Genomic DNA, 13,379 nt, shown 5'->3' on the forward strand with positions numbered 1-13,379 from the left:
TTGACTGTGCAGTCAAGCATCAGATTGCTATATCAAATGATGTGGTTAGCTGATATGTTGACTATGTATCCATGCGTTGTAAGCTCTGGCATGGCGTCTGCAATGTAGTCGACCAGGAACTCAACCCATCTGTCTGCCTGCTTGCCTTTCTGTCTATCTGCCTATATGGCTCCTGCTCTGTTGTCGCCTAGTAATAGCTTATAGCTGGAAAGAGGGCAGGGGAGGGAGGGAAGTAAAAGGAGAGGGAAAGTGAGCAAGGCAGAGAGAAAGGAGGGGGCGGGTGAAAGTAGAGCTGTGATGCAGACAGCGAATCACATGAGCAGGGATATGTTTACAAACTGAGCTGACGAGGCGTGCTCACTTGCTCCATTATGAGGAAGCAGGACTGAGAGCCAAGAGAGAAAAAGAGAGACTGGGACCAGAGGAGAGGTGCTGCCTGGGTTAAACTTAGCAGTGTTAGGCTCATTTTTTCTCTCTCTTTTTTTCACCTCCTCTTTGTCTGTTTTGAAGGGGGGGGGGGAGCAGATGGCTGGGGCTGACAGAGCAGAGAGCACAACGCCAGTGCGGGCATGAGGAGCTGCTTTCACAGGAACACTGGGCACTGCAGGGAGCCATTCGCGTCTTTCCTTTGTTTCCCATAATTGGCAGAGGCAGGTTTTAACAGCAAGAGAGGAAATCTATGTCGAGACGAAGGAGGAGGCAGAGAGAAAGAGAGAGAAGGAGAGTAAAACAGAGGACCTCAGAGGAGCAGGGGAGGTAGGGGTAAGCCTTGTGACAATGTTTCTCTCCTTTTGGACTATTAACAATGATATTGATGTGTCTTTAACCTGCCAGGTTTGGATGTTTATATCCTAGTATAAACAACGCTATGATCCGGACATCTTTTTGTTTATTTGAAGAGTGGAGCCATTGCAACACGGCTGTATTTGATTCCACAATACCTTTTCACATTTGTTTTGAGCTTGATTTTGGATTGAAAAAAGTACCTATCAATTCCTGATGACATTGTTGCTTGATTATTCACATCATGCTTACCTAAATCATCACAAATGAGAGTTGATTTCAACAATGAGTGACTTGTTTTTGTAATGTTTTACTGGAAAACAGACCATCATCCACAAGAGAGTTTCTTGAGGAACCGAGAGTTTTATCCCAAAGGGATTGACTCATAGCCTACAAACACAACAAGGGTTGAGTAATCAGTCCTTTTCATTGGGGAAAGGAGAGTTTGGACTCACGTCATTGTCTGGAAGACAGTGACTTATCTGGGGACAATCTCCTCAATCTGTCTGCACCCCAACAAACAAAGACCTAGGACTGGTTGTGACCGCAGACACAGTGACCCTAGTGGTCGTGATTGACTTCAGACGTTTTCACCCCAATCCACTGATTCCCTGGGTCTCTGGTCATCTGGAAGCTGATTTCATGCACCCGGTCCGGTGGTGTAACGGTGAGTATGTCCTTCCAATGTTTCTTCGCATAACAATGACCATTGTGTTTGTGGTGTAACAATGTATTGTCACGTTACAATTGGTTTGCATCTGAGTGGATACGACTCTTATTGTCCTGCCTGTTTTGTGTGCCTTTCTTTTTAACGCTGAGCCCTAAACACTCTCCCAGACATCATGTGTTCACAGAGTGGCCTACCTCTTAGAGCTTGACTATCAATGATTTACTAACATCCTCCTAAGATTACAGATTCCCCCCACCCCTCTCACCCAAACCCAGCACTCCACCCCCTCAGAGACAGAGCCGGTGGAATGGCCCTTCTGGCCTGACCTTCACACAGGCAAAGAGGGACCTTTGACCCAGAAAGTACTCTACTCATTGTGGGACTATGGGTGGTATTAGACCTTAGGGTTGCTCAACATTCTCTCCCTAGATAGTTCTGCTGATGACGGTCTAAAATGGCTGCATGGACTGAAAGAACCCAATTCCCCATCTCCCCTCAGAGCACGCACACACACACACACACACACACACACACACACACACACACACACACACACACACACACACACACACACACACACACACACACACACACACACGCCTAAACGTCTGAGTAGAGGGTTTTTCCATTGTGGTCCTCCCAGGTGACACACACTCTAGGCCTGTAGGCCATTCTTGTGACATCCAGCTCTCTCTCACACACACACACACACACACACACACACACACACGCACACACACACACACACACAGTAAAATGATTCATACCAAGTGTTGACCAGCATCCACCTGTAAAGAAATTAACTGTGAGAACTGTTAGAACCCCCTGGACTGATGATGAATTGAAGCATTTTATGGTTCAAATAAATTATGCAAAGGAGGTGGCAAACAAGTCAGACTGCTCAGTTGATTGGTTGACATACTGTAAATTGAGAAAAGTTGTGACTAAACTTAACAAAAAAAAGAAGAAATTATATTACCAAACAAAGATAAATGACATAAAACACAATGTAAAAAAACTTTGGAGTACCTTAAATGATATCATGGGCAGAAAACCCAATTAATCTCCATCGTTCATTGAAGTTGATGGGTCATTTATAACAAAACCTTTCATTTTTGCCAATCATTTCGATGCCTATTTCACTAGTAAACTGGAAAAACTTATAAGTGAAATGACAACATTGAATAGTGAACTATCATATTACGATCTAATAATGAAATAGAAGGAATGCTGATTTGAATTTGGTCAAGTTATTGTGGGAGAGGTGGAAAAACCATTGTTATCCATCAATAATGATAAGCCACCAGGTATAGACAACCTAGATGGGAAACAATTGAGAATGCTAGCAGACTATATTGCCACGCATATTTGCTATGTCTTTAACCAAAGCCTAAAATGAGTGTGTCTGTCCACAGGCATGGAAGGAAGCTAAATTAATTCCTTTGTCTAAAAATAGTAAAGCACCCTTTGCTGGTGCTAACAGCCACACAATCAGTGTGCTGCCTATTACATTTACATTTAAGTCATTTAGCAGACGCTCTTATCCAGAGCGACTTACAAATTGGTGCATTCACCTTATGACCTCCAGTGGGACAGTAGTGCATCTAAATCTTTTCAGGGGGAGGGGGGGGTGAGAGGGATTACTTTATCCTATCCTAGGTATTCCTTAAAGAGGTGGGGTTTCAGGTGTCTCCGGAAGGTGGTGATTGACTCCGCTGTCCTGGCGTCGTGAGGGAGTTTGTTCCACCATTGGGGGGCCAGAGCAGCGAACAGTTTTGACTGGGCTGAGCGGGAACTGTACTTCCTCAGTGGTAGGGAGGCGAGCAGGCCAGAGGTGGATGAACGCAGTGCCCTTGTTTGGGTGTAGGGCCTGATCAGAGCAGCTATTCTCAACTTGTACTGCACTAACTTAGATGATTGATGATTGGTTAAAAGAAATTGATAATAAGATGATAGTTGGAGCAGTATTGTTAGATTTCAGTGCAACCTTTGATGTTATTGATCATAAACTGTCATTGAAAAAACTCACTTGCTAACAGGAAGTCCCATTGAGACCAAGGTCTCCTTTACAAGAGTGACCTGCATTTTACAATTGACACATTTTATAGAATACAAGCAACAGTTAAAATACACAATAATACACACAAATCTCAGATACAATCCTCGATAACATCTACATCTCTCAGCTATCAGGTCTTCTATTTCTACCCTAAACTGCCTGAGCGGCTACAAAACATTTAATTTCAACAAGATCTGCAGATTGTCCCAGCATTGAGGTGCATCAAAACAAAAAGCGGATCTACATCACCTGCCATCACATGGTTGGAGAGTTACTTATCCTATAGAACCCAGAGAGTGTTCTTCAATGGAAGCTTCTCTAACATCAGATATGTACAGTGAGGTGTCTCTCATGGAAGTGTCCTTGGGCCATTACTCTTCTCTATTTTTTACAAATGATGCCACACTCTACATGTCAGCAGAACCTCAACTGGAGTTGTATATTAAAGGGTGTGACTATTGAGCAAGTTGAGGAAGCTAAACTCCTAGGTATAACATTGGATGGTCAATTATCATGGGCAAGACATATTGACACACAGTTGAAGTCGGAAGTTTACATACACTTAGGTTGGAGTCATTACAACTAGTTTTTCAACCACTCCACAAATTTCTTGTTAACAAACTATAGTTTTGGCAAGTCGGTTAGGACATCTACTTTGTGCATGACACAAGTAATTTTACCAACAATTGTTTACAGACAGATTATTTCACGTATAATTCACTGTATCACAATTTCAGTGGGTCAGAAGTTTACATACACTAAGTTGACTGTGCCTTTAAACAGCCTGGAAAATTCCAGAATATGATGTCATGGCTTTCGAAACTTCTGATAGGCTAATTGACATAATTTGAGTCAATTGGAGGTGTACCTGTGGATGTATTTCAAGGCCTACCTTCAGACTCAGTGCCTCTTTGCTTGACATCATGGGAAAATCAAAATAAATCAGCCAAGACCTCCGAAAAAAGATTGAAGACCTCCACAAGTCTGGTTCATCCTTGGGAGCAATTTCCAAATGCCTGAATGTACCACATTCATCTATACAAACAATAGTACGCAAGTATAAACACCATGGGACCACGCAGCCGTCATCCCGCTCAGGAAGGAGACCTATTCTGTCTCCCAGAGATGAACATACTTTGGTGCAAAAAGTGCAAATCAATCCCAGAACAACAGCAAAGGACCTTGTGAAGATGCTGGAGGAAACAGGTACAAAAGTATCTATATCCACAGTAAAACGAGTCCTATATCGACATAACCTGAAAGCCCGCCCAGCAAGGAAGAAGGCACTGCTCCAAAACCGCCATAAGAAAGCCAGACTACGGTTTGCAACTGCACATGGGGACAAAGATCGTACTTTTTGGAGAAATGTCCTCTGGTCTGATTAAACAAAAATAGAACTTTGGCCATAATGACCATTGTTATGTTTGGAGGGGGAGGCTTGCAAGCCGAAGAACACCATCCCAACCATGAAGCGTGGGGTTGGCAGCATCATGTTGTGAGGGTGCTTCGTTGCAGTAGGGACTGGTGCACTTCACAAAATAGATGGCATCATGAGGGAGGACAATTATGTGTATATATTGAAGCAACATCTCAAGACATCAGTCAGGAAGTTAAAGCTTGGTCAGAAATGGGTCTTCCAAATGGACAATGACCCCAAGCATACTTCCAAAGTTGTGGCAAAATGGCTTAAGGACAACAAAGTCAAGGTATTGAAGTGGCCATCACAAAGCCCTGACCTCAATCCTATAGAAATTTGTGGGCAGAACTGAAAAAGCGTCTGCGAGCAAGGAGGCCTACAAACCTGACTCAGTTACACCAGCTCTGTCAGGAGGAATGGGCCAAAATTCACCCAACTTATTGTGGGAAGCTTGTGGAAGGCTACCTGAAACGCTTGACCCAAGTTCAACAATTTAAAGGCAATGCTACCAATTACTAATTGAGTGTATGTAAACCTCAGACCCACTGGGAATGTGATGAACGAAATAAAAGCTTAAATAAATCATTCTCTCTACTATTATTCTGACATTTCACATTCATAAAATAAAGTGGTGATCCTAACTGACCTAAGACAGGGAATTTTTTACTAGGATTAAATGTCAGGGATTGTGAAAAACTGAGTTTAAATGTATTTGGCTGAGGTGTATGTAAACTTCCGACTTCAACTGTAGTTGTTGTGAAGATGGGGTAGGGGTATGTATGTTATAAAAGTATGTTATGTGTTTTTGACACTAACATCAACTGTACTAGTTGTTCCGGCTCTGGTCTTGTCCCATCTTGATTACTGTCCAGTAATATGGTCAAGTGCAGTACAGAAAGACCTGCAAAGCTGCAGCTGGCTCAAAACAGAGCAGGACGCCTTGCTCTTACAGGAAAACTCCACCCAAAAACGATCTTTTGGTATTTGTTGATATATTCCCAAACTGTTTTGCCTGTCAGCAATGAAATATTCAAGATACATACCCCACAATACATGCCTCCAGGGTTCTCTTCAAAGTTCCCAAGCAAAAATGTCTAAAACATGTTTTTATTTTTTCATTATGGGGTATTGTGTGTTGAAGGGGAGAAAAAAATATTTAATCCATTTTGACTTCAGACTGTAACAACAAAATGTGGATTAAGGCAAGAGGTATGAATACTTTCTGAATGAACTATACACACACTCACATCCCCAGGCCGACGAACAATCCACGTGAAAAAAAGACTATAGTATAATATGGTATAAATACTTTAGTGTCGCTATCTTTATATACAATAGTATTCACTGTAGTGTTTTGGTGGACTTTACTGCACTGTAGTGTTTTTACAGACATGACTGTAGTATTTACTATAGTGTTTTCGTGGACATGACCGTAGTATACTGTAGTGTTTTTGTTTTACTATATTTGACATAGAAGCGGGGGCTTTCTCCTTGATGAAACCTACTGGACAAATACTAAAAGAGCAAATGTACCACAACCTGTTGGGAACACAATATATGGTCTATACCTGGCATGTAGGTTTCTTACTAATGGGTGGCACAAATTGGGATATGGGGGCCGGGATTGGGAGGGGTATATGCAAATCAAATACTGTAGTATTACTATAATTGAACATGTTTTGTGTTTTTGTTGGCACTAGTGCTTTTGCAGACATGACTGTAGTATTTACTATAGTATTCTACAGTATACTATAAAATTATATAGTAAGTACTACACATGATCTATGGATACTATAGTGTACTATAGTGTATATTATTCTACAGTATACTACAAGATTATATAGTAAGTACTACAGATGATTGAGGGATATTATAGTGTGGAGTATAGTATTCTACAGTATACTACAGTTTACTACAGAATTTTATAGTAAATTCTATTGTATTTTATAATAAACTGTAGTATTTTTGTATGTGGGATGTGTAACACATTCCAGTCCAACAAAAAGAAGGTTGTTATTCCTATGTAATTGCTTTTAGATGTTTAATTATAGGAATAGAGTTTGTGTTTAAAGGACCATGAATTGAGAGAATATGTGGTTGTGGAATATTTCTGTGCTGGAGACATTGGTTATGGAAATGTTTCGTAACAGATTAGCCTCCAAGGAATGTTACTAAAGTGTTTTTCTTGTTGCCATTATGTAATGCCTGGCTTCTGGGGTGGCCTTCAGACATGGGACACACACACACACACACACACACACACACACACACACACACACACACACACACACACACACACACACACACACACACACACACACACACACACACACACACACACACACACACACACACACACACACACACACACACACACACACACACACACACACACACACACACACACACACACACACACACACAGGCCTTAATGGGGGAGCTGGTCCAACACACACCCCACTCCCACTGACAGCTCACTTTTCAGTTGAAGTAACTTAGTACTTTGTGTAAAGTTTGTGCAACTCAATGAAGTTCAACAATGGAAGTAGTGTTATATTGATATTTGAAACAAGAAGCTGCTGAGTGGCTAACAGTATGCAATATGCATGCCAGCCTTGGGAGCACACATGCAATGAGATTAACCACGAGTCCAGTGCTGGCCAGACAGACAATGTGCAGCCTACTGCACAGTATAAAATAATACAAAACATTTATGCTAATAAGACATTCCAAATTCCACATTTCATTTGATTCAGTCTGTTTCAGATGTAAAACATCCTCTGTGCACTTAGTAGATGAACACACCAACACACACACACCACTTCATGTTTTGAAATGCCACATGTAAAACATACTAATTCCTCGAATGCATAACCTCCTCTCTACATTTGAAATGAAACACACAAGTCACTGAAATGTGCTTCAGAATCCATTATTGAGAATGACGCACGCACTGAACTCTTGTCTTTTGTGTGTGAGGACAGAAGGGCCTGTAGAGTTTGGTCAAGTAGACTCAAGGCTCTCTGTCTTCTTCCTCTCTCTGTCTTCCTCCTCTCAGGATGTCTGTGCGGTTTAAGATCGCAGATCTCAGACCCTTACGGCAAGATGACATCGGAAGACATCTACAACCTGCCCCTCAACGTGTACGTCATCATCCTGGGCATCGGCCTCTTCATCTTCATGCTCAGCCTGATCTTCTGCTGCTACATGTTCAGGTGAGGCTCACCTACATTCTTGGAAAAAAAGGGTTCAATAAAGGTTCTACGGTTGTCCCCAGATGAGAACCCTTTTTGTTTCCAGGTAAAAAAAACGTTTTGGTTCCAGGTAGAACCATTTGGGTTCCATGTAGACCCTCTGTGGAAAGGGCTCTACAGGGAACCCAAACAGTTCTACCTGGAACCAAAATAGTTCTAGCTGGAGCCAACAAGGGTTCTTCAAAGGGTTCTCCTATGTGGACAGCCGGAGAACCCATATAGGTTCTAGATAACACCTTTTTTTCTAAGACTGTAGGGGCAGTATCATTAAGCAAGGTCAATGACTTATGGGCTTGGTACTCTCAATAGTCAGCTGTAGCTTTCTTTATAGACAACAACGTTAAAAAACTTCTTTGGGAAGTACAACCCTGAGGCTGACACAATTCTTTTTTTAACCTTTATTTAACTAGGCAAGTCAGTAAATAACAAATTCTTATTTTCAGTGACAGCCTAGGAACAGGTTAACTGCCTTGTTCAGGGGCAGAACGACAGATTTTACCTTGTCAGGACGGGGATTCAATTTTGCAACCTTTCGGTTACTAGTCCAACGCTCTAACCACTAGGCTACCTGCTGCCCCAATCAGGTAGTACAATAGGTTTTAAACGGCAATGTGATCAATGCTAGGTGTTGAACAACCTCATGACATCATCAGCTGCCAGGCTTTTTTTGTTAAGACTGTGTTTCAACCTGGAGCTAAATATGTTTTTTTGGACAAATCTGAGGCAATGTTTTCTACACTTTCTTGTTGTCCAGATAAAGAACCAAAAATACATACGGAAATTTGCTCCTGATCAAGTGCTTTGCAGCTGTAGCACAGCTAAGTGTAGACCACATTGTGACTTGCATTTGACATTCATGTGAATACTATAGGGAAAACTGGTCTCCATGCCGACACATTGGGCAAGATGAGACATGATATGATAGAGAGATGAGATGTACTGAAGAAAAATATAAAAGCAACATGCAACAATTTCAAATATTTTACTGAGTTACAGTTTATAGAAGGAAATCAGTCAATTGAAATCTAATCTTTGGATGTCACAACTATGAATACAGATATGCATCTGATCAACCTAATATGGAATTATGTCCAAAATAATATTTGAAAATCCCTTTTTATAATTCTGTTTCAGGTTAAGGCGACAAGGCACAAGGGAGCAATATGGATATAATGAGGTAATTTCATCTTTGAATAAAAACATTTTTTGTAAAAACCTTTATTTAACTAGGCAAGTCAGTTAAGAACAAATTCTTATTTACAATGACGGCCTAACCCAGCCAAACCTGGACAACACTGGGCCAATTGTGCGCCACCCTATGGGACTCCCAATCACGGCCGGATGTGATACATCCTGGATTTACTGTAGTGTCAGACATACAGACACTAAATAAAACTCTTCAAAAAAGTTGTACATTTCTCAATTCATGATGGCTTTGATCTTTTGCATCTTGGCAGCTTTGGATCGGCAGATGTTGTTGTTGACGTATTTATGGTCATTTATAAAGCTGCTCTTTTGTTTTTCTTTTATTGTATAAAATAGTTCCCTCTGTCACATATATGCATCTTTGTTTCTAGGTTGTTTTGAAAGGAGCAGGAAAGAAACTGAGTCTTCTTGGAGTAAGTTGACTTCATTGGTCCAGCTATGCACTTTACAAATAAAAACATTTTGTTTCAGCAGGGGGATAGAATATTGGCCCTGGCCTTAGAGAGTTATGGTGGGGAGTGAGAGAGTTTGTTTTTTGAAGGAGTGTTGACGTGATCTCTTTCCCATCCTACAGCAGACCTGTGCAGTGTGCTTAGAACAGTTCAAAAGCAGAGACGAACTTGGAGTGTGTCCCTGCTCACATGCCTTCCACAAGAAGTAAGTCCCTTCCCACAGTCTTGGCTTTGATGGCGTGAAGTGAACAACTGAAGGTATACTCAGAAGGAAGACATCAAAAGCAATGAAACACTCAAATTGTAATGTAAAAAAAAACAGAGACGAAAACCATAATAAAGCCCTCCAGGTGTAGTGTCAAGGTGACAGGCATTTACTGTCTGTGTGACTTTGTCATTTGACGATAAGAGCCTGTTTACCCCTAACACAAGCCATCTGCCTCTCCCTAGTCCAGAGGTATCAAACATATGCAAGCCCGTTCAATTTGGCCCGCGTGTGTTTTGAGTTTTAAAAAATATAATTGAGTGTGTAACAATTGCCGAAATGAGCATAAAAAATCCCAAAACAATTTCTTTCAAATTTCGACGCCGATGAAATATAACACATTTTCAGTGCCGCCTCATTGAAGACTGAATGTGGCCCCCGGGGCAAAATGAGTTTGACACCCCTGCCCTGGTCTAATGACTTTTCTCACAGGACATGTTTGACATGTTAGTAGCCAATGGCCTATATAGTAATATGCAGGGTGGTGTGTACAGTTTAACCTTCCCTGAATTGTTATATTATTAACTATCTACAGTGTGGTTACAATGTGCAAATAGTAGAAGTACAAATGGCAAGGGGAAAATAAATAGCCACATAAATATAACTAGATAAATATGTGCTCCATCGGTTGCCCTAAAATTATCGCAACAGGTCACAGGTCACACTTATTGCTGCGATGATCGCACACTGCGGTATTTTACCTAACAGATAATGGAGCTTATTAATATCTTTTGGATCCTAGAAATCTGAGGGAAATATGTGTGTCTCATATCGTCATATATTTGTCCGAAGGTGCAGCTCAGTTTCCACCACATTTTGTGGGCATTGTGCACACATTTCGTCTCTTGAGAGCCAGGTCTGCCGATGGCGGCCTCTCCCAATAGCAAGGCTATGCTCACACTCTGCACATTGTAAATATTTTCCTCTGTTTTCTGTCAGTCTCTCTCTCTCTCTCTCTCTCTCTCTCTCTCTCTCTCTCTCTCTCTCTCTCTCTCTCTCTCTGTATGTCTATAATATAATACCTTCCCCGCTCTGCCCCCATGCAGGTGTCTGTTAAAATGGCTGGAGATCCGCAGTGTCTGCCCTATGTGCAACAAACCTATCTGCCGTTTGCAGCCAGACCCCCCACAGGGTGCAGAGAGGCCCCAGGGCCCAATGGAGGTGTGAGAGGAGAGAAGGACCCCACCACAGCACCTCAACACCACTAACTACAGTCCCAACCTGTCTCTCCCAGACCGCCTGACCCCTAAAAATCACACCCTGGTCCAGGTGAAGGGAATCAGGCATTCCATCCTGACCTCTCCCATATATCCTAGTTCTGACAGACTATTTAAATCCACTGCACTCTTTGAAGGTGTTAGAGCCCTGCAGGTGTGTGTGAGATAAGACTTTAAAGTGGAACTCATAGAACAATATTGGGGGACAAACTGACAAACTGTCAGTACCCTCCATCCCATGTTGCCAATTGAAGATAGGGTGTCTGATTGGTCGATGAGTAACATAGGACCTGGATGGAGGTGACACCCACATACCACGCTCATAGCTGCCAATATGGACCAATGAGGTATCCAGCTATGACATAGGGTACAGTGACCCTGTCTCTAAATAACACATCAGGGTCATTCTTGATTTGCAGTGCCTTTTGGGCATGGCATTTTGGAAGACATTTACTTCATTTTTGTTTAGTTGTTTTTATTTAAATGTATTTGGGTACATCTTCCCATTCGAAATAAATGAATATGGCCGATTAATGACTTTAAGTCATTTTGACGATAACCTTCTGCCACCGCTAGGAGTAGTAACACCAATGATGCCATTATCTATGTCAGAAAGTGCAACCATTCTGCCTGCACTGTCGAGTTGAGAGACGGGCATCGCGTAGGAGTGACCTACCTGTCGGAAGACAATGCAATGTTGGTAACACCAATGACACATTTTTTGTAATTGAGGATTTTCTTAAATGGAGACCACAGCTGCTCGGATGTAATGTCATTAACCCTTAATTTACTCAAGTTCTATGATTGATTGCTCACAATGTAACTTCTCTTCATTTAAATTGATTAGCCTAACACTAATAACACTTTATTTAGACACACCATATTATAGCACTCTAAAAGGGTGTGAATAGCTAACAACTTTCTTTAATATAGACTACTCCTCCGAAAAGAGTTTTTCTTGGAGAGAAGGCTCAAGGTCCAAGTATATCTTTTGTGTAATGAGTAATCTCAGAAACCCAGAACTAAAATCGTATGTAATTGCGTCAGATGCTCGATTCGATTCTGGAGGAGATGTATTAGGAAGGATACTAACACGACTAGTGAAGTCTCTTTAAACAATGCATTAAAGATACAGTTTTGCAGTAGAAAGGACTTGCGTTAATAAACAGTTCAATATAAACAAAGAATGTGTATGATGTGTAACTATTTGTCATAAAGTGTTTTTCATGGTTGAAAAGCCGAGGGACGCAAATGCCGTCGCAATTCACTTAAATATATAGTCTTTAAGTTATTTCTAAGGAATTGTTTTGTATTATAACTGACTTTCAATAAAGTGTAGTGTTTCAGTGATATTGAGAACTCTGATGTCATTCATTCTTTAGCATTAAGCATGCAAATGTTGTATATTCAGCTGACCCTGCTTGGCCTTAGCTGTGCTCCACTGAATCCACTGAACTATACTGAACAAAAATATAAATGCAACATAAAGTGTTGGTCCCATGTTTCATGAGCTGAAATAAAAGATGCCAGAAATGTCCTATACTCACAAAAAGTATTATTTCTAAAAACAATCTCTGCACAAATGTTTTTTTTTTACCTCCCTGTTAGTGAGCATGTTATCATTTGTCAAGATAATCCATCCATCTGACAGGTGTGGCATATCAAGAAGCTGATTAAACAGCATGATCATTACACATACCCAGCTTGTGCGGGGGACAATAAAGGCCACTCTAAAATGGGCAGATTTGTCACACAACACAATGCCACAGATGTCTCAAGTTTTGAGGGAGCATGAAATTGGCGTTTTGACTGCAGGAATGTCCACCAGAGCTGTTGCCAGAAAATGTTATGTTCATTTCTCTACCATGAGCCGGCTTCAACATCGTTTTAGAGAATTTGGCAGTATGTCCAATAAAGCCCTTTTGTAGAGAACAATGTATTCTGATTGGCTGGGCCTGGTTCCCCAGTGGGTGGACCTGGCTCCCAAGTGTGTAGGCCTATGCCGTCCCAGGCTCTCCCATGGATGCGCCCCTGCCCAGTCATGTGAAATCCATAG

General features: G+C 41.4%; 1 protein-coding gene and 1 non-coding gene across 3 annotated transcripts; one reads left to right on the forward strand and one right to left on the reverse strand.

Annotated features, from left to right (window-relative positions):
• Nucleotides 1-340: 340 nt before the first annotated feature.
• LOC115135181 (RING finger protein 122-like) lies at nucleotides 341-12,675 on the forward strand. Of its 2 annotated transcripts, none has more exons than XM_029669595.2 (7): nucleotides 341-762; nucleotides 1,108-1,450; nucleotides 7,988-8,144; nucleotides 9,318-9,360; nucleotides 9,761-9,802; nucleotides 9,964-10,046; nucleotides 11,153-12,675. In XM_029669595.2, the coding sequence occupies exons 2-7, from the start codon at nucleotides 1,426-1,428 to the stop codon at nucleotides 11,271-11,273; spliced, it is 471 nt and encodes a 156-aa protein (XP_029525455.1). In that variant the 5' UTR covers nucleotides 341-762; nucleotides 1,108-1,425; the 3' UTR covers nucleotides 11,274-12,675. The 2 variants fall into 2 exon arrangements, with proteins under 2 accessions (XP_029525455.1, XP_064879307.1); XM_065023235.1 differs by having other exon boundaries at nucleotides 341-756.
• On the reverse strand, nucleotides 6,408-6,464 carry LOC115136532 (U7 small nuclear RNA). The gene has a single exon (XR_003864642.1). It is a non-coding gene; the product is annotated as a U7 small nuclear RNA (small nuclear RNA).
• Nucleotides 12,676-13,379: the final 704 nt, after the last annotated feature.

The sequence above is a fragment of the Oncorhynchus nerka genome, linkage group LG10 (assembly GCF_034236695.1).
Source record: "Oncorhynchus nerka isolate Pitt River linkage group LG10, Oner_Uvic_2.0, whole genome shotgun sequence".
Lineage (NCBI taxonomy): Eukaryota > Metazoa > Chordata > Actinopteri > Salmoniformes > Salmonidae > Oncorhynchus > Oncorhynchus nerka.

Excerpts from the sequence above, each read along its gene's own strand:
- LOC115135181 (XM_029669595.2), top strand. The coding sequence starts at position 1,426 with ATGCACCCGGTCCGGTGGTGTAACG. Across the intron at positions 1,451-7,987 it reads CCCGGTCCGGTGGTGTAACG|GATGTCTGTGCGGTTTAAGA; the intron begins GTGAGTATGTCC and ends TCCTCCTCTCAG. Across the intron at positions 9,361-9,760 it reads AGCAATATGGATATAATGAG|GTTGTTTTGAAAGGAGCAGG; the intron begins GTAATTTCATCT and ends CTTTGTTTCTAG.